Below are 27,812 nucleotides of genomic sequence, written 5' to 3'. Positions count from 1 at the left end.
GGGGTATTAGGGGCTTCTAGAGGACTTACAGATCTGACTGCTCTCAGGGGCATGTGCTGGGGAGACGTCTTAGGCCTACAGCAGTAATGGTCCTCTCCAATCCCTCTGCTGCGTCTATCTGAGGCAATAGTATGCTATCCATTCCTATCCCAGGAAGAGAAACTCCCGAGCTGTTTCTTAAAATCGGAGCTGGGTGCGTGGCCGGGATGACTGCAGAAAATAAGGGACTCAAGCTTGGGATCTTTGTCTTTTTCTGAGGTAGGAAGGGGGCAATTGAGAAGGCTCCGGAAACACAGATTTGCTGCCAAGCCTGAGTGAGGACGTGAGTTCAATCCCCAGGCCCATGTGCTGGAAGGAGAGAACAGACCGCTGCAGATTGTCCTCTGTCTCCCCCCTCACACACACACAACACCTCCACCACACACAAATGAATAAAGGTTTTTAAAGAGAGAAAAAGAGTAGCTGGGTGGTTGGAAGTGTGACTAAATGGAAGAACACTTGCCTAGCATTCCTAAGGCCCAGGATTCCATCCCCAGCACTGGGGGGAGAAAGGAGAGAATGAGGAAAGAGAGACAGAGACAGAATGAATATAAATGAGAATTGATTTACTATGTAGGCAGGCTGGTCCTGAACTGATGGCTCAAAAGGTCCTAGTCCCTTAAGTAGCTGGGTGCCACATGTTGGATTTACTTGACCAGTTTTTTCCCCCTTTCTTCCTTCCCTCCCTCCCTTCCTTCTCTTCTTCCTCTTCTTTTCTTCTTCGACTCTCTCTGGGGAGTGGGGGGAGGTCTCTGGGTCTTGAAGAAAGCGTTGAGCCTCTTGGTGGCGAAGCACGGCTTGTGCTGGAGCTGCAACCCCAGGCGAGGCCACAGGAACTTGATCTTGGAGTTGCGGAACTGCTTGATGGCCAGTGGGCAGGACTTGCCTTCTTCAGTCTCTTCCACCTTCATGATCTGGAGGGAGCGCACATGGGCACAGTGCCGGCCCCCCATGTCTTGGTGACACTGTGAGATGTCGCCAGCCACAGTCAGGTACGGATACTCTCGGTACAGGTTGTGTGTGCAACCGCGGGAGCCATGGCGTAGCCAGATGCTGAAGTTCTTCCGCCCGGAGCAGCAACTTCTCAAACACCTGCCTGCAGTCTACTGTCTCCCCTGATGACTCCTTCATCTTCAGTGGCGACGGGAAACGCCAGAAGCGGAACTTGGCTACCACATGGTTGGGTGCGAAGACGCACATTTGGTACAGGGGTGGTGTGTGGCACTTAGCTGGCAAACAGCACCCCACCACCTTGTACTCCGGAAGTGTGTCTGAAGTCTTCAGGGAGCTCCGTCTGCGTTCGCCGCCACCCACAAAGGAAGGGATCCAGTTTTTCAAACTGAGTGATAGAGCAGGACACCTGACTTCTTCTCTTCTCTTAGCTTCTGTGTACATATAGACACACACACCTGCATACTCAGATGTGGGTATACCACACACATGTACCACCCCAAATTAGAAAGAAATGGAAAAACCCCCATGTCCCAGACATTGAAGACTTCATATTGAGATACTAATAGGACTCAAAGTGTGGATCTACAGACTGAGCCTCATAAAGATTCCAAGCATACTGTTTTGTGCTGATTTGCAGTTCTAAGGATCCAAACCAGGGCCTTGCACCTGCTGGGCAAGTGCTGAGCTCTACATCGATGCCTTTTCATTTTCATTTTGAGACAGAATCTTGCTTCCACGCTGGCCTCAAGCTCCAATCTTCCAGGCTTAGCCTCCTGAGTACTGGGGTGAGTTGTACCAGCCCAGCAGTGTCTAGCAAAAACAGAAACTGTACCACGGAGCCACAGCACTCAAGACTATGTGCTCGTATTGGAGAGGAAGCTATCTAGGCCAGTACAGCAGAAGAGCAACCCTAGAAACCAATCCTTGCAGGTCTGATCAGATGATTTCAGCATGGCATCAGAACTCCTAAGAAAGGATAGTCTCTTCAACAAATGACTGGGAAGCTGGACATCCATATACCAAAAGCTGACTCTGGACACTGACTGCCAGTCACACACAGAAAGGAGCTCACATATGTCAAAGGTCTGAATCTAAAACCCTCGGAGGAGAATATGAGGAGAGGCTTTATGGCATGATACTGGTGATAGTTTCCTAGACAACATTGAAAGTACAGAAGAGTGAACTGAAGCTTATCAAAACTTAAACACACCTTTAATCGTAGCACTCAGGAAGCAGAGACAGGCAGATCTTTGGGTTCGAGGCCAGTCTGGTCTACAGAGGGAGATCCAGGAGAGCCAGGGTTACACAGAGAAACCCTGTCTCTGAAAAAAAAAAAAACAAAAATCAAACTTCTGAGGTGTCTGTGGTGGCACCCGCTTGTAATTTCAGCACCTGGGAAGCTGAGGGAGGAAGACGGCTGAAAGTTTGAGGCTGGCCTAGGCTACACAGTGTGTTCCAGGCAGGCCATCAATGGCTACAGAATAAGACAATCTCAAAATAAATAAAAACAATCAAACACAACACATAACAAATTGTATATTTCAAATAACAGGAAGAATTGAAACAGCAACTCTAAGACGTGGGTTCATCTAACCCACAAGGAACTGATAATCCAGAATTATGACAGAATTACAAATCACAGCAAACCCCCAGCCTGATTAAGATACAGGCAAGTGAAGCTAAGGAGGTGGCTCCTTTGATTAAGTGCCTGCTCTGGTCACAGGAGGACTTGGCTTCAGTTTGGAGTCCCAGGACCCATGTCAAAGGCAGGGCTGGCACTTACCCAACCTACCCAGCTCTGGGGAGGTGGAGACAGGAGGACCCCTGGGACTCACTAGCCAGCCAAGCCAGCTGACTGGCGACTGGTGATCTCCAGGGCCAGTGAGAGACGCTGTCTCAAAAACTAAGGTGGGAGGGCTGTAAAGCTGCTCAGCAGTTAAGAATATGGCTTGTTGCTCTTGCAGAGGACCCAGGTTTCATTCCCAACATCTCTAACTCTAGTTCTGGGGAACCTGATCCCCTTTTCACCTCTGTGGGAACCAGGCATGAATGTGGTACACATATACACACGCAGGCACAATACTCATACACATAAAATAAATAAATCAAAGGGGGAAAAAAAAAGAAATAATAAAGAAAAAAAGTTGAGGGCTGGAGAAAACACTGAAGTCCACCTCTAGCCTCCATATGCATACACCCACCACGCACATACACACACACACATACACCATATGCACACATACATACACACATGTGCATGCACCTAACACACACACACAAATATGTACACACACATACCATGAAACAGGAGCAAAGGATTTGAACAGCTATGTCTTCAAAGAAGCCATTCAAATGGGAAATCAGTACATGAAAAAAAAATGCTCAGTGCCAGAAGTTGGGTGTGGTGGTACACACCTGTAATCACAGCTCTGAGAGAAGACCCTCTCTCAAAACACTGAAAGAAAAAAGATGCTCAATGTCACTAACTGTTAATTAGAAAAACATTAAAACTGCAAACAGGCAGGAGCAGAGCTCTGACATAGAACACATACCTAGTCCAGATGACTCCCTAGGTTCAGGCCCAGTAACCACCTCAACAGAACTAAAATGGTAAATTTTGTGACCTGTATATTTTAACCACCAGAAAATTCACAGCTATACAGAGGAAGTGATACAGGGTCTCTGTCTCATCAAAGCTCACCAGAGGTGCCAAGCCCAAACCTGTACCAGGAGGTCAGTGAGGCACACAGGAGAGAGGAGTCTTGTTTGTTGGGGGGGGGGCGGGTTGGCAGCCCTAGCTGTCGCAGGCTCTGAGGTGCTAAGTGCCGTAAAGCAGGAGTGTGTCTGTGGCTCTGGCTGTTCCAAGGAAGAAAGGGGACTTGCTGCTTGGCTCTGGAGCAGTGTCACAGCAGAAGTGGTGGTTCTGGTGGGTTTGAGGGGACGAGGATGAGCAAACCTGTGAATTAGTGGTGGTGGGCACACTGAGAAGGCAATTTGTTTGTTAGATTGTGATGTGATGAGAGGCAGAAGGTGGGTGAGAGTACTGGGTGGGAAGGAAGAGGAGGTGACCAGAGAGGTGCTGACTCACTGCCACGAGAGCCTTGTGACCTTAGAAGGAAATCTAGAAGGAATCTGCAGGCCAGACTAACACCAGTAACAAGTGATGCTTCCATGGGCCATGCTATGGGCATGCGTGGCACTCAGCAGTGGCAGGTGGCAACACTGATTCTGTTCTTTAGCTCAGAAAACTGAGGCTCAAGAGATAAAGCAACTTGTTCAGAAGAACAACCAGGCAGCAAGAGCTGGATCTGGGGTATGAACCAGCCCTTATAGGGGTCTTGAACATCAACACATTTTAAGAAATCTTTGCAAGGGTAGTGAGCACTTGCCTAGCATGCATACGACCTGGGTTCAGTCCCCAGAACCACAACAAGCAAGTCAGTATTGGGGCTTGGGGCTAGCTAGGATGCTTGTTGAAACCCAGCACCATCACCATCACCACAAAAGTATGAATATGGTTTGTTACAAATATACTGAAGAGGATGTCACTGTCGGATAACTGTAAGAATGTACCTTAGTAAATGTAAGACAGTGAAATAGGGGAACTCTGGGGTTATATGCTAACTCTGGATACTGGATCAATCATGGACATTTTGACTATTTTAAAAACGTAAATTCTGGGCCAGAGAGATGGCTCAGTGAGTAAAGGATTTGCTGCCAAGCCTGGTAGCAGGAGCTCCATACTTGGACCCACACGGCAGAAGGAACCAGAGAATCAACTCCATAAAGGTATCTTCTAGGGCCTGGAGAGATGGCTCAGTGGTTAAGAACTGTTATTGCCCTTGCAGAGGACCCAGGTTCGTTTGCCAGCACCCACATGGTAGCTTACAACCAGTTCCAAGGGATCAGACGCTTTCTTCTGGCCTCTGAGGGCTTTTGCATGAATGTAGTCCACATAAACTCATATAAGAACAATCAATCAATCAATCAATCAATCAATCTTTAAAAAGGTAACAATGCCAGGCATGGTGGTGCACACCTTTAATCCCAATACTTAGGAAGCAGAGGCAGGCAGATCTCTGTGAGTTTGAGGCCAGCCTGGTCCATACAGTGAGTTCCAGGGCAGCCGGAGCAAGGAGACCCTGTCTCCACAAAAAGGATAATAAAGTAGTGTGTGTGTGTGTGTGTGTGTGTGTGTGTGTGTGTGTGTGTATGTGTGTGTGTGTGTGTGTGTGTTATTAAAAACAAGCAAATGTGGGGATGAAGAGATGGTTCTGTGGTTCAGAGCACGTGCTGCTCTCCCAGAGTTTGGCTCCCAGCATGTACCCGTACCAGGAAGTTCACAACTATGGGTAACTCCAGCTTCAGGGGATCTGATTCTTCTGGACCCACACCTCCACTCACATGCATGCACCCACAGGGAGACACAGACACACCTACACATAAGTAAAAATGAAAATTAAGCTTTGAAACAGACAAAGTAAATTCAAAAGCTAAAATCCCAGCACAAGTACGGAGGAGCTGGGCTGACATGTCCCTACCTTGCCTGCTGACTGGCAGAGGGCCACAGACACACCAAGGAGAGTGTGTGTTCCACTTTATCAGATTCCCTGAGGTCAGGAACAGTGCCTCTTCCATTGGACGGGCAGTCTTCCCAGGCTGAGAAGCAAGCTTCCCTTGTTAGACTGGACTGCCCTGTAGGCCAAGGGGCCACCTTTCTTCTCAGAGGGCTCAAGGAGGCTTGGAAGCCCCCAGAACATCACATGCCCAGCTTGTCCACACGCTTTTTCTTCTCCTTTGGGTCAGGCAGAGGTTCTCTATGTAAGCAGAGAGGAGCTGTGGCAGCGTGGGATTTTTATGAGGGTCTAGGGGTGGAAGGCAGGGCCTCAAGCATGCTAGGCAAGTGCTCTTACAGGGTGCTGCATCCCCAGCCCTGAACACCCCCTAAGGTGGGCCAAGGGTCTTCTTGCTTCAAAATCATAGGAATTTGGATTCTGTTATTTATGTCTGTCTGGTTCTTTATTTTGATACAGAGTCTTGCCCTATACCTAGACAGAACGGCAATGAACTCAAGATCCTCAGGCCCCAGCACCCCAAGGACTGGGACTATAAGAGAAGACCACCACTCATGGCTAAGAATGCTAGCTCTTTTGTGAGGCAAAAGCAATATTCAAGGGGCTGGAGAGATGGCTCAGAGGTTAAGAGCACCGACTGCTCTTCCAGAGGTCCTGAGTTCAATTCCCAGCAAACACATGGTGGTGGCTCATAATCATCTGTAATGAGATCTGGCAGCCCTCTTCTGTATACATAATAAATAAATCTTTAAAAAAAAAAAAAAAGCAATATTCAAAAGCAGCAGCAACCTTAGGAAGTGTGAGGCCTGGGGTTCTATCCTTAGCACTGAAAAGAAAAAAAAAGCAGACTCGGCGATTTGTCAGTTGAGTATCTAAGTGTCCTCTCTCCTGTCTGCGTCAGTGAAGCCCTCACACACTGCTCCTAGGTCATAGCTGAACGGTAGCAGCCATTACCAGTTTAAAACTGCCATGCGGGGAGATGCTTCGGTGAAAGTGCTGGCCATGCCAAGTCTGAAGAGTATGAGTCCCAGAACGAGAACCAAAAGGTGTCTCACATCTGAAATCCCAGTCCTGCCAGGAGGTGGAAGGTGGAGACAGGAAACAGCCCAGAGTCCATACCACAGCAAGAGAAACAAGAGGGACCCTGTATCAACAAGGTGGACGAGAAGAAGCAGCTCTGCAAAGTAATGCTCTGATCACACACACAATGTGCCCTGCACATGCCTGCACACACACGCACATGCTTACTTGCTCACAAAGAAATAAACTGAAAATCAAACAACAGCAACAAATCCTCCCCAACCCCCCTACAATGCTGCCCTTTCTATAGAAGAAAAAAAGCACACATCATGTTAAACTGTTGCTGCTTTTCTTTTTGGAGACAGGGTCTTACGCGGTCAGGCTGGCCTGCACTCACTGTAGCCAAGGAGGACCCTGAATTTGTGATCTTCCCACCTCCACTTCCCAAGATCTGGAATTACAGACCCAGTTCTAGGCAGTGCTGGGGATGGAACCCAGGGTTTTGTGCATGCTGGGCAGGCACTGTAACAATTGAGCTACATCAAAGAGCTTCCTGACTGCCAGGAGTTGCTGCTCGGAGTTATACATTTGGTTAAAATGTGTAACTTTCCAGTGGAAGCCACACATACAACATCCACAGTTATTGATCTGCCAGAGTCCTTAAGGACGGGACAGGATGTGTCTCGGGACAATGCTGGCCAAGCAAGGCCTGGAAATCAAATCAAGACTTAACAATGAGCATGGAGAAGGCAAGCAGGCAGACTGCATTAACGAAAGCTGTGGAAATAATAGGCAGACAGAAATAATATGGTAGAAGCTCAAAAGCAGCGCCAAGGGACGCCTCTGAGGGCCTGTGTTGTCTCACGTTGTCCACGCTAATGGCAGCTCTGGAAACTTCGTTAAGCAACACAGGCAACTCTGAGGTCTGGCCAGGGCTTCCAGGAAGTCTCTCTTTCTCCTTACGAACCCCCTTACTTTTCTTCCCCTTTGTGTTGAAGGCAAATGTTCATGTATGTACACATATGTACAGGAATGCTTGTCTGTGCATGTGCCTGTGGAGGCCGGAAGTCCACCTTGGTTCTCTTCTTCCTCCATTGTTCTCCACCTTATTTTTTAATCTTAAAAAAGATTGCTATTTTGACTACTATCACTATGTGGGGATGCATGCCATGGCACCATGTAGAGGGTAGAGGACAGCCTTGTGGAGTCAGTTCTCTCCTTCCCCACTTTGCGTGGGTTCCGGGGATTGAATTTAGGTCATCAGGCTTGGATTGGCCAGATGCCTTCACCTGCTGAGTCATTCCAGTCCCTCCCCACTTTATTTGTTGAGACAGTGTCTTCACTGAACTTGGAGCTTGAAGCAAACTGCAGAGATCTGCCCATTTCCAGATACCCCCAGGGCTGGAGTCACACACACCACACACACACACACACACACACACACACACACACACACACACACACGTCTGGCTCTTTATGTGGGTGTGGGTACCCGAGCTCTGATCTCCATCCCTGCCCTGCAGAGACTTCACTCACTGAACCACCTACCTCACTAGCCCCTTCAGGATATGCTTTTGTTAAGGCTCCTCAGGCTGGTGCTCAGAGTCACAGGAAGGAAATAGGTCGGCAATTGACCAGCCATGTTTGCCACAGGCACAGGGATGGGGAATTACACCTGGCGAGTTGCAATTCCGGGCTCCTCTTAGAGGACACAGACATCTTAGGCTATCCTGGCTATGAAATCATTTATCTTGCTCACCTTGGTTTAATTCCATGAATCCCAAACTTCTAACTAGAACGCGCCTCTTCATCCGCCACCCTCCCCCCTCCCCACCACCGCTGCCGCCACAGCCAGGGAAGGAATGTGCTGACACATTCACCGTCCACCGTTCACCAAGGGGTTCAGGCTGCTTTGCAGTCTCTCTCCCATTGTGATTTAATGGTCCTGGTCTGGCTTCTTCACCAGCCTCTGGTGAGTTTGATTGGTCGTTCCTTTCTGTCTGGTTATCTCTGAGTACACAGGAGACTCTCCACTCCTGGTTTGCAAAGCTTCCGGACCACCAACCTCCAGTCCTGTGTGGCATGGACCAGGAGGGATTTGCCCCTCTCCTTTTTAAAGAGGAGTAGTGTGCTAGAGACTGAGGCCAGGGCCTCGCACATGACAGGCAGGTGTTCTACCATGCCTGCTCCCTGGCCTTCCCTCCCTTTCGAGCTGACTAAGCAGAGAGCCTTCAATACATCTAACCGCTGGCCATAGTCGCCTGCTCTGACCCGGGATGAGTTGTGGGACAGCTGGAAGAAAGAACAAACCAGTAACAAAACCAACAAGGCAAGTTTAAGAGAAAAGCAATAAGGAAGGAGGAGGCCCTGTGCTTGGGGGAAGTGCCGAGGACAGGGAACAGAACACACAGAAGGAAATGGCAATGTCCAAGCCGCAGCAGCAAAGATCCAGGAGAACCCCGTGTCCCATCACCAAGTGGACACCAGGGCTGGTGTGAAGGAAAATGGAGAGGTTATCCTTGGAAGCTCCAGGAGAAAGCACAGCAGCCACGTGGTAGCAGACACAGAGGGACAGAAAATTAGCTAGGGACCTCACCTGCCTGGGGGCACACACGTGCAATCCTAGTAGGGAGACAGAGGCAGGATGGTTATGTCAAGTTCAAAGCCAGAGTCTGGACCCCACGGTGAGTTCCCGGCTTAAGAAGAAGAAAAGGGGGCAGCACACAGCTCAACCTCTGGCCTCAGCGCCCTCCAAGCAAACCCAGCAACCTGAGTTTGAGCCTCTGAAGGATGACAGGCTGGAAGGAGAGAGCCGACTGTCCCCTGACCATTTCCTATACCTGCCACCACCACCACCACCACACACACACAATGACGATAGAAATCAAAGAAAATAAGCCAGTGGTGGTGCTGCACACCTTTAATCCCAGCACTCAGGCGGATCTCTGTGAGTTCGAGACCAGCCTGGTCTACAAAGCTAATTCTAGGACAGCCAAGGCCACACAAAGAAACCCTGTCTCAGAAACTAACTAACTAAATAACTAAATAAATAAAATAAAATAAAATAAAGATAAAAGTTTATAGCCAGGTATGGTGGTGCAACCCTTTAAACAGATCTCTGTGAGTTTGAGGCCAGCTTGGTCTACATAGCCAGTTCCAGGCCACCCCTGTCTACATAGTGAGTTCCAGACCAGTCAGGGTTACATAGTGAGACATTGTTTCAAAAACAAAACTTAATTTAGTTTTTTTTTTTTTTTTTTTTTTTTTTTAAGGAGTAACTCTTTTCTTTTTCAGTTGCAAGAGAGGAGGGGAAGTGAAGGGGGAGGTAGAGGTGAGCCAGGCCTCCCCCGTGGCCAGGCTCCCAGAGGGTCAGGAGGAGAGAAAGGAGCCTTTTTGAAAATCACATTTTACTTCAGTTATTCAACTATCATTTCCCCCTTTCCTCTGTTTTTGTGACTCTGTGAGGAGCAGCGTGCAGCACACACACACACACACACACACATGCACGCACGCACGCACGCACACGAGAATAAAAACAAGAGAGAAAATGTGGTATATATATATATTCAATAGAATATTATTCAGCCACACACACACCAAAAAACAACAACAACAAAATCTTGCTTTTTGCCGGGTGTGGTGAGATATGTCTGTAATTTCTGCTCTTGGGAGGACCTGGGCTATAATAAAGTCAAGGCCCATCTGGGCTACAGGAGACCCTGTTGAAACTAATTAATTTACTATTTATGATAATGTGGATGAGCCTGGAGGATATTATGTTAAGTGAAATGAGTCATATACTGAGAGACAAATATTACATGTTCTCACTCATTTATGGAAGCTAAAAAACCATAAAATGTTAGTCTTATAGAAGCAGGGTATAAAACAGTAGTTACCAGAGATCGGTGACAGGGGCAGGCTAGACAAAGGTAGAGAGGAGCTTGAGTGGGTACAGGAACACAGTTGTACAGGAGACACCCTTTTTGTTTGTTATGAGTTTAATTTTATTATTTTAATTACGTATATGTGAGTTCAAGTGCCTGTTGGCAGGAAGCGGCCAGTCCCCTTGGAGGTAGAATCAGAGGCAGTTGTGAGAAGCCCTAATGGCGTGGGTGCTGGGAACACAACTCCGGTGATCTGAAAGAATGTTAAGTGCTTTTAAACAGTGGACCATGCCGGGCAGTGGTGGCGCATGCCTTTAATCCCAGCACTCGGGAGGCAGAGCCAGGCGGATCTCTGTGAGTTCAAGGCCAGCCTGGGCTACCAAGCGAGTTCCAGGAAAGGCGCAAAGCTACACAGAGAAACCCTGTCTTGAAAAACCAAAAAACAAAAAACAAAAAAACAGTGGACCATTTCTCAAGCTATTTTTCAGACAGGGTCTCACTGTGTAACCCAGACTGACCTGGCTGGAACTTATGATGTAGATCACAAAGAAATGGTAAGTACTTACAGAGAGATTTAATTTAATCATCATATACTATAAAAGAGCATTGAGATGGTAGACCACATCCCATAAACACACTCAATCACTATGTGACAATTAAACAGCCATGTGAGGTGACACACACCTATGGTCCCAGCAGGAGAAGGAAGAGGCAGGAAGACACAGTTTGAGGTCAGTCTGGGCTTACACAGCGGGACCTTGTCACAAACAAACAAACAAACAAACGAGACAAACACTGGACTGGGTCTGGTGTGGTGGCACAGGTCTTTAATCCCAGTGTTCAGGAGGCAGAGGCAGGTAGATAGACCTCTGTGCCTTTGAGGCCGGCCTGGTCTACAGAGTGAGACTTTGCCTCGAAACAGAAAACGATGATGACGAAGAAGAGGAGGAAGAAAACAGACAGGATCTGGGAAGAGGGCTTCTGGGAGAGCACTTACTTAGTACGCTGCATAAGGCCCAGGGTTCCATCCCCAGCACCTTACACAAATAAATAAAATGAAATGTTTTACAGTTTTAAACAGCACTGAACACAGGGCAAGTACTCCATAGACAGCACCTTTATTAGCTTCTTCTTTTTATTATTATTACTATCACTATTATTTTTTTTAAAGATTTATTTATTTATTATGTATACAGTGTTCTGCCTGCATGTCAGACTCATTACAGATGGCTGTGAGCCACCATGTGGTTGCTGGGAATTGAACTCAGGACCTCTGGAAGAGCAGCGAGTGCTCTTAACTGCTAAGCCATCTCTCCAGCCCTACTATCACTATTATTATTATTTGAGTTTTTCAAGTTTTTACGTGTAACAGCCTTGGCTGTCCTAGAACTCGATTGGTAGACCAGGCTGGCCTTGAACTCTCAGAGGTCTGCCTGCGTCTGCCTCCCCAGTGCAGAAAGTACACACCACCATGGCCTGGCACCTGGCAAATTCTTATACCACCTATCTTTTAAATGTTTAAAAAATTATTTATTTTATTCATCTGAGCATGTTTCCTTGCATGTATGTACAAGCACCATGTGCTTGTCTGGTGCTTACAGATGTTACAAGAGGGTACCAGATCCCCTGGAACTGGTGTTACAGAGAGTTCTGAGCTGCCATTCCGGTGCTGGGAACTGAACCTGAGTCCTCAGCAGGAGCAGCCAGTGCTCTTAACTGCTGAACCATCTCTCTAGACTCTACAACCGCTATCTTACCATTTAATCCGTTTCCTTAATTGGCACATGATTTCTATCAGTTAATTTAGTTTATGCTCTTGCTGCTCTTTTTAAATTTTTTGGGGGGTGGGTTCAAGACAGGGTTTCTCTGTGCAGCCCTGGCTGTCCTGGATATTACTCTGTAGACCAGACTGTTCTCACAGAGATCTGCCTGCCTCTGCCTCCTGAGTGCTGGGATTAAAAGCGTGCTCCACTACCACTCCGCTGCTATTTTTTTTCATTTTTATTTATTATATGTGTATTGGTATTTTGTCTACATTTGTATCTACCTACATGTGCGGGTCTGGTGCCCTTGGGTCCTCTGGAACAGGAGTTATAGATGGTTGTGGGTGCTGGGAATCAATCCTGAGTTCTCTGGAAGAGAAGACAGTGTTCTTTTGTTTTGTTTTGTTTTGTTTTCCGAGACAGGGCTTCTCTGTGTAGCTTTGTGCCTTTCCTGGAACTCACTCTGTAGACCAGGCTGGCCTAGAACTCACAGAGATCCGCCTGGCTCTGCCTCCTGAGTGCTGGGATTAAAGGCGTGTGCCACCACTGCCCGGCTGAAGACAGTGTTCTAAATTGCAAACTCATCTCTCTAGCCCCTCTTCCTGCCCCTCCTTTTTTTTCCAGTGTGTGTGTGTGTGTGTGTGTGTGTGTGTGTGTGTGTGTGTGTGTGTGTGTGTGTGTGTAGGGAAGGGAGGCAGGGTGTGGCTGTCTTGATGCAGCCTGAATGGTTTTGAACTCACTGTCCTGTTTCTGCCTCTTTGGTATGGGGATTACAGGCATAGGCACCATTCCTCGATTCCAGTTGATTAATTCATGAATTGGGTCTCTCTCTCTCTCTCTCTCTCTCTCTCTCTCTCTCTCTCTCTGTGTGTGTGTGTGTGTGTGTGTGTGTGTGTGTGTGGTGACAGTTTCTCTGTAGTCTTGGTTGTCCTGGTACTCACTCTGTAGATCAGGCTGACCTCAAACTCATGGAGATTCACCTGCCTCTGCCTCCCGAGTGCTGGAATTAAAGGTTTGTGCCACCACTGCCCCACATTAACTGGGTTTTTCATGTGTATGTGTATATGCATGCTCACATATGAATGTACACCTGTGTGCAGGCTCCCATTCATGTGCACGCCCAAGCTGACCTCAAGTGTCCTTCTGGCTCACTCCCAGTTATATTTGTTGAGGTGAAATCTCTTGCTGAAACAGGAGTTGGCTGACTCCAGCTGGGCAGCCTGTCCTGGTAGCCAAGTCTTTGCCTCCAGAATTTGGGATTACACAAGGCCACTAGACCTACCCTGCTTTTTTGTTTTGTTTTAAGACTGGGTTTCAGTAGGTAGCCTTGGCTGGCCAGGAACTGGCTATGCAGACCAGGCTGGCCTCAACTCCTGCCTCTGCCTCCTGAGTGCTGGAACTAAAGGTTCACTGCTGGGACCTTTGCCTCTGCTGGACTCCCAAGTAGTTCTGAGCATCCAACTCCAGTCTTCAGGACAGAGTTTACCCATAGTCATTTATTTCAGAGGAAACTTTGTATTGTTTCTACACTTACAAATCAGTATGAATGGTAAGTATAAAGATAAACATGAAACAATGTTTTTAAATGGTTGCTCTCGAGGTCCAATTGTTACTGTTACTGTTATTCTTGAAACAGTCTCCACATCTAGCCCTGCCTGGCGGCACACTGGGATCCTCTTGTCTGAATCTCTGGCATCCTGGGTTGGAAAAGAAGGATACTACCTTGGTTACTTTTGTTTTGTTTTGCTTAGGTGCTGGCGATTGTACAAAATTGTAATGACTTTAGCAATGTTATTAAATAATCACACTTACTCTGGCCTGGTAAACACTGAACTGGAAGAGTATTGTCCAATTAAAAGGGGGAGAAGCCAAGTGTCACAGAGGCATTCTAGAGGGCTGGGAGTGTAAGCTCTTGCTTAACACCTGCGAGACCCTGGAACATTCTAGCACTTCCCCGAGCCTTCTACTAATTGACTGTAGTCAGAAAGAAAAATCTGGTGAGTCAAGGAAGTGAAAGGCCTGTGTGGTGGAGCACCCTGTTCCCCTAAGAAAGGTGGCCTGAGAGTGACGAGGCAGGCAGGACTGGAGGGAGACTGTAGACTGGGAAAGCACTTTCTATCCCCGATCGCCATCCAAATCATCTTACAAGATACCCAGCCAATGAGAAGCACCCCTAGGGGGCAAGGTCAGACACCTTGTGTGGCAGATGCCATGACTGCCTTGTTCCTTCTCCCCAGAGCACCAAGAGGCTCCGGTGCCTCCCACTTCCTTCTGCTGTAGGTCATTTTCTGGCCACAAAGTATGCCTAGCAGCTGCTCAGCCAGATGTGTCTGAGAGGATGAATTCTCAGCAACCCAGAGCCAATGGCAGACTCCAGGGGAAATACCCTAGGCTATCTTGCCTCTTCATGGGCCACTTCCCTCTGGCCTTCAGGTCCTACAATTCCGGATCAAGAGCCTATGAAACAACCCTGGCTCCTATCTGAACACTGCCATCCTTGTGCAGCCCGTGAGCTAAGAAGTTTTACCTTTGCAAATGATTAAAAGGGTAACACTTTAAGATACATTAAAAACTCCATGAAGCCAACCAGGTGGGTGGCACATGATTACAGTTCTTGCTCCTTAGGAAACTGAGACAGGAAGATCACCTGACCCCAGGAATTTGGGCCAACTTGGATAACACAGGGATACTCTACCTGGTGATGGTGGGATGGGAGTGGGAGACTGTGGGGGAGGGGTAAGTTTGGGGACATTAGTAGCTCAGTGGTAGAGGGCTTGTTTAGCACAGGAAAGGCCCTGATTTTGTTCTTTTTGTTAGTTAGTTAGTTAGTTAGTTAGTTAGTTAGTTAGTTAGTTTTGAGACAGGGTTTCTCTGTGTAGCCCTGACTGTCTTGGAACTCACTCTGTAGACCAGACTGGCCTGGAATTCACAGAGATCTGCATGGCTCTGCCTCCTGAGTGCAGGGGGGATTAAAGGCGTGCACCACCAACGCCCAACCTGAATTTGTTCTTAACACTACAAAAAAATTTTTTTTAATTTGTTTACTTTTGAGTTCAAGCCCAGGTTGGCCTTGAACTTGTAGGATCCTCTAGCTCTGGCCTCCTGGGTGCAAAGATTATAAGGATGAGCCACCATGCCCAGACTCCCAATTTTTTTTTTTTTTTAAGTCTTCTTTTCAATTATACAAACTCCCAAATTCAGTGACTTCGAAGCTTTCCTGGAACACAGACTCATTTCTTCAAGCATCCTCTGTGGCTACATTCACTCTCCAGTGGCAGATAAACTACAACTAAAGTCATATGGTCCACCAAGGTCAAGACCTTCACAGAAAAGGTTGGTAGATCCCTGGTTCATAATCAGGGACGAGAGGCAGGCTCAGGCCTGGCTACTCATGGATGGAGCTTCTGAATGCCGAGCCCAGCCAATTCAGGGACACTCAAATCCTAGATTCTCCTTTCCTGCTTGTACATCTGTGTGCGGTGTTTGGTGTCTGAGGTGTCCCGTGTCCGAGGCAGCCATCCCAGAGTCTTGCACTGAGGCACTGATGTCTTTATAGTCTATAGGAATACTTTTATTTAAAAAAAATACATGTGTTTCCTGCCGTGGTCCTGCTGGTCTATTCATGCTTCGTGGTTCTGCTACCACTTAGTCATTGATGCCTCCCCTAATCAAACCAAACCTCCAGCAGTACCCTGAGATCTGACCCCAAAGTCTGCTGAATACTATATAAGACAGGAGGCAGCGTGGGGGTGAGCCACTGATGCATGCTGGGGGGAGACGAGGTACTGGGGAGGGGTTGCTACTTACCAGCAGAGTCTCTTTTTAGAAACTGACATTGTCTCACTCTATATCTAGGCTTGCCCGAAACTCCCTGAGTAGTTCAGGCTGTGCTTGAACTTACGATCTTCTTGCCTTTGCTTCCCAAGGCTAAGGATAAATCCTAACCCCAGGCATCCCAGCTATGCTATTTTTGAGCACTTCTATTATTTATTTGTTTTATTTTATATTTTATTTTTTAAATGAGACTCTCTCTATGTAGTCCCAGCTACCCTGGAATTCAATATATAGACTAGGCTGGCCTCAAATTCACAGAGATCCACCTGCTTCTGCCTCCTAAGTGCTGGGATTAAAGGCACATGCCATCACACTCAGTGAGTAATTCTCTTAATAACACAGGGCATTGATTCTGTCATCTGTCATCATCTGTCAAAGGTGGAAATGGTCCTGACCAGCCTAGGATTACTGTACTAATCAGATGAAATAAGATCTGGCCATCAAACACAATGCCACGTGGCCCAGGCTCCCTCCAGCATATTTCTATTTGGGCGTAGCTCTGCTCCCGCTAACTACCACACTCTTTGCCACTTGCTTGGGTCAGCAGAAGTCTCCAACCATACCCTGACCTTGGCCACTTCCAGACCGTTACACATTTATGCTTCCTATCTAGGGTACCCTATCTCTCGCTTTACCCCCACTGGAGATCAATACACGACCTAGCTTTATGTTTATCTGTTTGAAGAACTGTGTGTATGTAGGACTGTAGCTGGAACCCAGGCCCTTGTACACACTAGGTAGACTCGACCTGTAGGTTACTTTCCCAGCTCTAAAGAGATTGTATTTAATATATGGTACTTCCTTAGCACTGGCCTCTGCCAACAGCCCTGCAATCCTTGTCTGAAGAAGATTTTCTACCATGAATTCTCTCACAAAACATAACTGACTTCTTGTACTTTAGGACATCAGTCAGCACTCTAACACAAAGATTAGAGACCATTGTAATCAGCCAAGTCACCAAGAACAAGTACAAACACACACACACACAAAATTGTGGCACCCTACAGACGGTATACACAAATAACCTCTACTTGTGATGGACCTCAATATCCACAAACCAATTAGAAGCTGGAAACATTGTAGGTCAGAGGTACGTTGCATGCACCCAACCTATTGAACATGCTCGCTCGCTCAGCAACAGGGCACGTTGGAGCAGGTAGGTGTTTCCCCTTCTGATCACATGACTGCCCAAGAGATGCAGCTCACTGCTGCTGCCCTGAATAACAAGAAAGGAACCTTCTGCAAACTGCTGGTCCAAGGAAAGACCAAGATTGAAACTGAAGTAAAGTTCACATTGCACAAAACACATGTGGCTCTTGTATACCCAGAGTAAAGCCAGAGACCCAGAAGCTGAGCCATCATAAGCCAGCGCTTGTCTGCAGATCATGAGCTGAAATGAGACGACAAACCTCCTTGCTGGACCTCAGCTCGGGACAGGAGTGTTGGGTGACAACATCTTTGATTCTCTGAAAAGTTCATATATGACTATGAAAGTACCAGGAATATTGCTAATATTAATCCAATTTAGCTAGCCTTCAAGCTTGTTAAAATAATGCACACCTAGTGAGCGTCTAGCTTTTCTTGTCGTTGGGTGTGAGTTCACCGAGGGCTGGTCTACCCATCGTACCCACATTTTACCGTTAGTGTCAGGAAACCTGCCTGGCACACAGGAAGTGCTGGACAATGATTTCACTCCATTGAGGGACTGAGAAAATCCCTTGGAAGGGCTTTGCTCACGTCCATGGGAATAAGAGCTATGGAGAAACACCATAGTCCACTCCTGGTCTAGGTATTTGTCCTCACAATTCTCAGCACAGGACTTCCTTTTATACATGGGCTAGAGTCAGGCTGCCCAGGGCACAAATATGGGATCTGCTTTTTGTGGGTGTATGTGTGTGTGCCCCATGTATGCTTGGCAAGTCCTCCAGCAACCATGGCTAGCCTCCAAATTCCTAGCCCCAAATCTGCCTCTGATCGTGTTGATAACCTTCAACAAGTTCTTTGGCCTCTCTGAGCACCAGCATTTTGGACACCAAAGTGGGGTATCTATGGTAGTACTCCAGCTACCAGATGGGGTACTTCTCTGTGCAGTACCCGCTACCCTGTGGGTTATGGTGGGGGTTCAGGATGGCAGTGAGCAAGTGCAGTTCCTGGTACAGAAGCCTTTGTAAACAGACTTTCACTCTTAATAGTCCTCACACCAGCTCTAAGACTTTTATTCTGCTGTACCCATTTTATAGATGTGGAAACTGAAGGTGGGGGTGGTTCAGTGAGTTATCTAAGGTCATTAATAAGGGCGGGCTGGCTTTGGAGACTCCAGACTCTTGCTGGTAACACTTGGCTGTTACATAAGACACGAGAGGCCATTTTTACTAGATAGAAAGGTTCTTCCTGGCCGGCTTGGCTCCATTTCTCAGAATAAGGGCAGTCTGGATCAGCTCCTGCATTTATCTGGAATCAAGAGTCGGGGAGAACCCCTCTCTCCTCCTACCAACTTGGGGAGCCCTTTCACACAGTACACGATTGGCTTTCTTTTCCTTGGCACTTCTGAGTTCCACCCTTTGGGGTGGGGTGTTGGCTTGTCACATCGAGTTTGACAGCCCAAAGGCAGAAGTAATTGCTGGCTGAAAAGGCGAGAGGGAGGAGAGGGAAGAGGGAAGAGGAGAAGCCTTCCGGGCGTGTAGAAGACACCCTCGGTTCTTCTCTAACTCTTTCGGTCAAAGGGCCCTCAAATCTGGCTGCAAGCTGGAATTCCCTGGGAAGTTCTTAATATTCGGATCTCCACGTCCAACTCAAACCAATTACATCTGGGGTTCGGGGTGGGGTGGGAGTGGGGGTGGGGTATGGACCCCAGACAGCAGCCTGTCTTACTGTTCCTTAGCCGACAGCCAATGCATGCCCAAGTTTGAGAAGTACTGGCACTCTGCTCACCCCTCAGCTCAAGCTACAGGCACCTTAGGACAGCAGCACCTCCTTTCTGTGTTGGGGACTTGCTGTGTGGGGGCTGGGCATGCCTTCCAGAGGCCCAGGCTCGTGGAGGATGTCTGGGTGCTAGCCAGAGACCTGGGGCTCTGTTTAGCTTAGGCCCAGCTCTTGGACTGTGGGGCTCCAGGTCCTCTTGAAGCAACAGCACATGTGGCCGCTCTGTCCTCGCTGGTCATCAATGCAGACCGCAAACGGAGCTCCGCGGCTGCCAGCCCACCCCAGCCTCAGACATTCTAGGGACACGCCCGAGGAATCCTACCTTGGCTGCCGGCGCTGTCTTCCAGTCCCCGGAACCCTACGACTCTGGTTCCATCTGTCTCCCTCGCCGGCTCCAGACAGGCGCCCACTAGAGCGCAGGCGCCACCTAGTGGCTGTGGAGCGGTAGCGCGAGCAGGGGCTGGGAGGTGCGAGCGCAGTGCAGGGCGGAAATGCAGCTGGGCCTTCCCACGTGGGCGGCTTCCAACTCGGCGGAGCTCGGGGGCGCAGATCCGGCCTGGGCCGGACCACCTTCACCCCTTGGGGAGCGTGGGGAACGGAATTTGCCGTACTTTTTCTTGGAGGCGTGGAGGCGTTATCAGGCCTGGGTCTCTGACCTGGGATCTACCTTGGGATTTTCCTGGCAGGGCTCGTGGATCTTTCCTTTCCACCGTCAGCTTTCAGTACAGCCTAGCGTGGCACGGCTTCTCCATAGAACGCGCTGCGAGCATCCGAAGGTGCCCAGGACTGGGTTTATTTCAAGTCCCGGGAAGCTGGTTTCTATCAGCAACCCTTCCTGTCACCTCCCACCCTTTCCCTTGTTTCTCGATCCTTCCATTACCCTAGGCTGACCTGTAAGAAACACCCAGTCTGTGCCAGTACGGGGGTGGAGTCCGCGAGACACAATTAGAACCCTGGGGAGTTGGCCACCCAGGTGGTGTTTCTCCCGGAGCCTCATTAGCATGTCTTTGGCTGGTCCTGGAGGTCACGTAGCATCCCCGACTCCTTAGCTTTACAAGCCAGCAGCCACCCCCTTCATCACTGTGACGCCAAGAGCACCCCTTCAGATTTCTAAATGTCTCCCTGGTTGGAGAGAGAACAGCTCCAGGCTGAGAACTAATTAGCCGATAATTAAGATCAGATGACACTAAATGGATTCCACTGTCCACGGAAGTCCTATTACCACGCTTTGCAGAGCTGAGGGCATCTTCAGGCCCATCTTTTTTTCCAGCGTTTTTCAGTATTTTCCTAATGAAGACATGGTTAACAAAAAGAGGATTTAGCAAAAACAAAACAACAACAAGAACAAAGAATTACGGGGTAGAGGGTTGGTTGTACTCTTGAGGCAGAAGCAGGCAGACCTCTGAGTTCCCTGCCTGCCTAGTTTACCCAATGATCTCCAGGCCAGCCTCAGAAATGGTTCAGCTGGTATAGGTACTTGCCACACACAGTAAATAAATATATACTTTTTAAATGGTGGATTATTTAATGCACTTATGTCTCACTTCTTCTTTAAATGAATATTATTAACTGAGCAGGTATACACCAGACACTTGAGCAAAGGAGGGATCCACTCAAGAACAACACAAAAATCTCTGCCTTCTGGTTGCACATGGGAATGAACGGCATGCACCCGACAGCGAGCAAGCACAGACCAAGCATGAGTGGGAAGTCCAGCATGGAGTGAGTGGGAAGTCCAGCATGGAGTGAGTGGGAAGTCCAGCATGGAGTGAGTGGGAAGTCCAGCATGGTGTGGGGAGTCCAGCATGGAGTGGGGAGTCCAGCATGGTGTGGGGAGTCCAGCATGGAGTGGGGAGTCCAGCATGGAGTGGGGAGTCCAGCATGGAGTGGGGAGTCCAGCATGGTGTGGGGAGTCCAGCATGGAGTGGGGAGTCCAGCATGGAGTGGGGAGTCCAGCATGGTGTGGGGAGTCCAGCATGGAGTGGGGAGTCCAGCATGGAGTGGGGAGTCCAGCATGGTGTGGGAAGTCCAGCATGGTGTGGGAAGTCCAGCATGGAGTGGGGAGTCCAGCATGGAGTGGGGAGTCCAGCTGGTGTGGGAAGGTGGGCACGAAGCTCCACACCTAGCTGAGCAGCTACTGGCATTTGATAGCCACTGGGAGAAGGAAGGTTAGTTTTCTTTAAATGGTTTGACCTCATGGTAATCAACCATACCCTAGTGCTGGCTTCACACCCAAGAATTAGCAAGTCTACACAACTGGGGGTGGGGGTGGGGGGTCGGGAGAGAGGGAGAACCAACAGGAAGTCGTATGAGAAGGACCTGGGAGGAGTTGAGTGGTGAATATGATCAAAATACATTGTTGGAAATTCTCCAGCAAATACACACACACACACACACACACACACACACACACACACACACACACATTTCTTTCTTTTTTGAGACAAGGTCTCGCTATGTAGCCCTTGGTTGACCTTAAATTTATTATGAAGACCAGGCTGGTCTTGAACTTGAGTCCCAAGAGTAAGGGTGTGCACCACTATGCCCAGCTTTAGAGAATTTATGAAAACATTATTACAAAAAAAAGTCTCTGCCTTTTTCCAACTTATATTTAATGTAATATCTATAATAGGTTTTTGTTTCTTTGCTTGTTTTTTGTTGTTGTGTTTTTTATTTTATTTTATTTTTTGTATCCTGGGTAATAGGTTTCTCTGCTGACATGGTAAGCCAAACTGAGCCTAATTAAAAAGTAAAGGACCAGGTTCAACCTGACAAAGCACTTCCAGGTGACTTGGGGTGGGGGGAGGCAGGAGCAAGAGAGATATCCTATGGGCTAGGTCCAGGGACTTAAATACCCTGTAGGTGTGGTCTTTCTTGAGCTTCTGGGGAGGAGCCTGGACTTTTGGGAGTCTTTCTGAGGGGGCAGTGTTTGGAGAAGGAGGAGTGGGTTGAGCTGCAGGCCCAGGGCAATGACGGGGTCCTCCACAAACTGGGTGGCTATTTCTCTGAGAGGGCGGAGTCTGGGGAGGCAGGAATGGGGCTTTCTCAGCTGGGCGAGCTGTTCCACGAGATCAATCTAAATGATTTGCTGTGGTGGGAACACCAGTAAAGTATGCTAATGTGGGGCAAGTATGTAACTCCGGGGTAGAGTACTTGCCTAGCATGCTTGAGGCCCTGGTGTACACACAAATACACACACACACACACACACACACACACACACACACAGTATGATACAATTGAGTTCTTCAATGTCGAGTACAATGCTTATAAAATAATACCTATTTACAGGACCCCAGAGGCAGAAGAGGTGGATGGTAGATACACGAGCAGCTAAATGATATGGAAAGCTTCCTTTAATCCTGGCAGTTATTCCTGTGACATTTGGTAATAGTGTCACTAGTGAAACTCTGAGGCAATTTTCAAAAAAATAAAGTCTAGGCCTGTCACCCACTCTGTGGTCATCTCAGTCACGTGTGTGTGTGTGTGTGTGTGTGTGTGTGTGTGTGTGTGTGTGCCTCCTTCATCTGTGGACTCGGCGCTGGTGCAGTCTGGTCAAAGTGTGCATCAAAGGCAGAGGTAGGCGGGAGGAAAGCCTCGTGGATAATGCCTAGAAGGGCAAGGGGCAGGGTGGACAGGTGGTATAGGTGGGTCATAGGGGGCCAGCCCCAGCTTGCTCATTGCAGGGGAGAGCCGTGGTGAAGGTGAACAAGTCAGAGGTGTGCTGACAGGCAGTGCTGAGGACCAGCTGGCAGGGAAATCCCTATTCTTTCCCTTTCAAATGCCTGAGTCACTTCCACTGCCCTAGTTGGTCCCGACAACAGCTCTCTCCTCTCTGCCGTGTCCCAGTGCGTGCCTGGGCAAAGTCCTAGATCACAGTTTCACTCTGGGAGAGAGTCTGGTGCCTGGCATGAGCTACGGAGGTCGGAGCACCTAGGACTTTCCCCTGGAAGGTCTTTTCCTAGTCTATTAACCATGCTGTTTTGGAAACTGTAGCTATCAACAAATGTGTTTCCCCTTAGGTTGTGGTTTCTTTGGGGGATGGCACAGTTTGATAGGTAGAATTCATGTCAACAATAGTAAGAATAGAGCTGGGCATGATGCCTCATGCCTCTAATCCCAGCAGGAAGGGAGGTGGATGCCGGGAGAGGAGGAAGTAGGTACAAGAGACCTTGTCACCAAATGGAAATCCCACAAACACCAGACAGTAATAATAACTCTTAAAAAGATTGATTTTCATTTATGTGTGTGTGTCACACATGAACAAAACTAGAGTAATTCAGCAAGGCAGTTTCTTTTTGTAAAAAGGATGGTTGTATCGGGTCCCAAACCCAGCCAGTGAGCACAATCAGGCAAGATGGCCTCCTGTCTTCTGTTCCTGGTGGAGGCAGTGGCTGCCAGTTATCCCATTGGCCACACCTCTGCAATCTGATGAGATTGGCTAAGGAGGCAGGTGGAAGGGGGAGGCCCAGAAACTACACACACACTTGCCAGTTAGGCTTACTACCTTACCTTTGTAGAAAAAACCTTTTGCACATGTATGTTTATGTGAATGTATCCTACCCACATACTTGTATGGGTCCCCTTAGAGGCCAGAAGAGGGCTGTTGATCCCTCAGAGCTGGAGTTAATTGTAGGAGGCTGTGGACCACGTGCCGTGGGTGTTGGGAATAAAACTTGGGTCCTCTGGAAGAGCAGCAAATGCTCCTAACTGCTGAGCCATCTCTCCAGCCCCAATATCTTTATAATATATCGGACACTGAGGGCTTTAGATTTAATTTAACCCTCGCAATGATTCTACACGTTAGGCACTACTATTTTTTGTCATATCAGCAGAGAAGAAACTAGGATTTGTATTGTTGACATAACTGCGCACCTCAGGCTTGACCCTGGAGCACCTGCACAGATCAGCTCCTGGAGTGCACAGCAGACCTTGATCGAGGGACTAGGTACTTTCATTCTCAGTTTCTTGTTCTGCTCATCATTTCCTGTGGATACTTTTGTTACCTTTGTTTACACAAGTTCATTATGTTCTGAGATGTTACCCAGTTTCTATGTAAAAAAAACCATGCGTTCATTTTGTAAACTGATGATATACAGGAAGAGGGGGAAACCCTCTTGTATCCCAAGTGGACAGATGTAGAAATAGGGGCCCCGTAGGCACAGGCAGGATGGCAATAGGACCTGGTAGAAGGAAGTTTAGAAAAGGTAGGGATGCCAAGGAGACCAAGGAGGCAAGGGATTGGGTGCCCATCCCAGGATGGGTGCTTAGCTCTTGTGAGACAGGCCCCGTGTGCTGGATGACAAGTTGACTTTTGGAGTCACAGTGTATTTATAAATGGCTGGAACATGACTGGATACCTTATGGTCTGGGGTGGTGATACTTAATATTGTCATCTCGACAGGACCTAGAATGACATAGGAGACAAGCTATGAATGAATGATGGCCAGGATTAGGTTGAAGAGAGAAGACCCATCTTAACTGTGGGCAGCACCATCACGTGGGCTGAGGTTCTGGAGTGAATGAAAAGGAGAAAGTGAGCTGAGTACCAGCATTCATCTCTGTCCTTCTGGACTGTGGATGCGACCAGCTGCCTCACCCTCCTGCCGTCTTGCATTCCCTGCCATGATGGATTGTACCCTCAATTTGTGAGTCAAAACACACCCTCCCTTTCTTAAATTGCTTTAGTCATAGAAACAAGACAAGGAACTAATTAATACAAAGGCTACACCTGCAAATAACTTCACATTTAACATTTGTTATAGCCACATTTGTTTTGTGTGTGTGTGTGTGTGTGTGTGTGTGTGTGTGTGTGTGTGTGTGTGTGTGCGCACATGCACACCATAGTGGGTATGTGGAAATCAGGGAACAACTTATGGGAGTTCTCCTACTATGTGGGTCGCAGGAACCAAACTCGGGTCATCAGGCTTGGCTGAGCCGTATCGTAAGCTGTACTCCCTTTTAAAATGCTTTTCCTTTCATAAGGTCCAAGAGCAGGCTGTCACAGACATTGCCACATCAATTCATCCCTAAAGTCCCAGGAAACAGTTATTATTAGCACATTCTACTGATGAGAAAACTGAGATGTTAAGCAAAGGCTGAAGACATGCAGAAGGCGCAGCTTAGACCCGGCCTTTAGGCTGGACTCTAGGCTGGGCATTTCTCCTCCTCCTTCCCCCTCCCTTCCCTCTCTCCCTTCCTCCCTTCCCCTTCTTTTTCTGTTGTTCTGGGGTCAGTTAGTTACTTTTCATGCTGGTGTGACAAAATATACATGAAAAAGCTTAGGGGCAGGTTAACTTGTTTTGTGGCTTAAGGTGTTTCTGCCCCAGGAAACTGACGGAGGGAAGCTGCCACGTTTAACACCAGACACGGAGCGGAGGATCAGGAAGTTTATTACGTCGATGGTTTCTGTGGAGTTGTCTCTCTAATTGTACAGAGGTTCCCGGCATTTATGGGCTTTTCAGCATTATTTCACATGATTACATCATCAGTGGGCTTAAGTTTCTATCAGCCTTAGAGGATCCCAAGACTGAGATCAAAGGAGACATTCCTTTCTTGTGGCCAGGCCTGTTTCCAGAAGCAAGTAAAGGATGTGGAAGTTGGGCTATTTGTCCTTTCTGTGAAACAGGATAATTGCTGACCACTGTTTTACCCGACAACCCGAGTAGCCATTTTCTCCAGATGGTCTCTGCACATCTGTTTCCTCCCTTTGTTCTGACTTCATTTCCTTTTTCATCAGGGCGGAGAGGGCATGGTACCAGGAGTGAGAGGTGACTGGTCACATTGTATCCACAGTCAGGAAGCAGAGAGTGATGAACGCTGGTGCTCAGCTGGCTGCTTTCTTTTCCCCTTTGTGTTCAGTCTAGGATCCCTGCTCTTAGGATTGTACTATCCACATTCAGGGTCGGCCTTCCTCTCCTCAATTAATCCTGTCTGGATACACTCTTACAGACACGCCCAGACAGCCAGAGGGATTACAAACCCAGGGAAGCTGATGGTAAAGACAAACCAGAATTTGGAGGTTGGACCCAAGGCCTCACATGCACTAGGCAAGAAACCACCACTGAATTGAGAGTCTCTCTCTCTCTCTCTCTCTCTCTCTCTCTCTCTCTCTCTCTCTCTCTCTCTCTCTCACACACACACACACACACACACACACACCCATATGTATATATGAAATAGGAATAGAAACCCTAACACAACACAGAAATACAAATAAATACTGTCTTAATTAGGGTTTCTGTTGCTGGGAAGAGACACACCTTGACCGTAGCAACTCTTAAAAAGGAAAACATTTAATTGAGGTGGCTGGATTACAGTCTAGAAGGTTCAGTCCATTATCATCATGGTGGGGAGCATGGCAGTGTGCAGGCAGACATGGTGCTGGAGAAGTAAAGTAGCTCAGAGTCCTACATCTTGCAGGCAACAGGAAGTCGACTGAGACATTGGGCGGTATCCTGAGCATAGCAAACCTCAAAGCCCATCCCCACAGTGACACACGTCTTCTAACAAGGCCATATCCCCTCCAACAAGTCCACACCTCCTAATAGTGCCACTCCCTATGAGATTATGGGGGCCAATTACATTCAATCTACCATAGGTTTGTAGGTATAACATAATGCAAAAGGCATTTGGTCTAACATCAAAAGTCAGTCTCAACAATGTTTAAAAGTCCAAAGTCTCTTCTGAGAATCATGTAATCTCTTAACTGTAATCCTCTATAAAATCAAAATTAAAGAAAAAAGATCACATATTATCAATGGCACAAGATATACATAACCATTTCAAAAGGTAGGGAAGGGAGCAGCATAGTGAGGAAATACTGGACCAAACCAAACTAAAAACCAGCTGGGAAAACTCCAAATTCTGCATCTCCATGTCTGATATTAGAATGCTCTTCAGATCTCCAACTCCTTTCAGCTTTGTTGACTGCAACACATTTTTTTTTCCTCGTGGGCTGGTTCTACTCCCTGTTGGCAGCTTTTCTTGGCAGGTATCCCATGACTCTGGCATCTCCAAAATCTTGGGTTCTCCAAGGCAATCCAGGCTTCAGCTTCACAGCTTCACACAATGGCCTCTCTGGGCCTCCATGCAGGGACACCCCTGACACACGTCTGGCCTCAGTGGCTTTCTTGAGTTGCAGAGGGAGATTCCATAACTTCTTTCTTGTGTCATTGACTCTAAAGCCAGAACCATGTGGCCAAAGCTGTTGCTTGCTGGGGCTGGAACATGACTCCTTGTTCAATTACATCTTCACTAGCTTTCTCTCTCTGTGTGTGTGTGTGTGTGTGTGTGTGTGTTTAATTTTATGTGCATTGGTGTTTTGCTTGCATGTATGTCTGCATAAGCATAAGCATGTCAGATCTTGGTGTTACAGACAGTTGTAAGCTTCCATATGGGTCTGGGAATTGAACCTGTGACCTCTGGAAGAGCAGATAGTGCTCTTAACTGCTGAGCCATCTCTCTAGCCCCAGTTTTTTTTTTTTTGTTTTTTTTTTTTTTTTTTTTTTTTTTTTTTTTTTTTTTTTTTTTTTTTTTTTTTTTTTTTTTTTTTTTTTTTGGTTTTTCGAGACAGGGTTTTTCTGTGTAGCTTTGTGCCTTTCCTGGGACTCACTTGGTAGCCCAGGCTGGCCTCGAACTCACAGAGATCTGCCTGGCTCTGCCTCCCGAGTGCTGGGATTAAAGGTGTGCACCACCACCGCCCGGCATTGGTTTGGGTTTTTAAACTTTTTTTAAAATTTATTCTTTGTGTTTTTCACATCATGTCACCTGATTCCCTCCCCCCACATACACATACAATAAAATAAAATTTAAGAGAAAAA

At 47.7% G+C, this 27,812-nt stretch overlaps 2 protein-coding genes across 7 annotated transcripts in view; both read right to left on the bottom strand.

Annotated features, from left to right (window-relative positions):
• Chd9 (chromodomain helicase DNA binding protein 9) overlaps nt 1-19,405 on the bottom strand; it is a 229,473-nt gene extending 210,068 nt beyond the window's left edge. For 4 of the 6 annotated variants that reach the window (XM_037206078.1, XM_028871524.2, XM_028871530.2 and 1 more), the window contains exon 1: nt 19,313-19,405. The gene's annotated coding sequence lies outside the window, so the exon portion shown is untranslated. Of the gene's footprint in view, nt 1-17,178; nt 17,808-19,312 lie in introns of those variants that run through there. The other 2 variants (XM_028871528.2, XM_037206079.1) reach the window with 2 other exon arrangements.
• Nucleotides 425-25,726, bottom strand: LOC119088116. The gene is given in 5 exon segments (XM_037206471.1): nt 425-1,103; nt 1,105-1,403; nt 19,313-19,560; nt 25,329-25,414; nt 25,643-25,726. Coding segments are annotated over 5 exon segments (1,134 nt in total). The 3' UTR covers nt 425-686.
• Between the last annotated feature and the right edge of the window lie 2,086 nt (nt 25,727-27,812).

This window comes from Peromyscus leucopus, chromosome 5 (assembly GCF_004664715.2).
Source record: "Peromyscus leucopus breed LL Stock chromosome 5, UCI_PerLeu_2.1, whole genome shotgun sequence".
Lineage (NCBI taxonomy): Eukaryota > Metazoa > Chordata > Mammalia > Rodentia > Cricetidae > Peromyscus > Peromyscus leucopus.
Note: the sequence above shows the minus strand (reverse complement) of the source record. Positions and strands in the feature narration are given on the sequence as shown.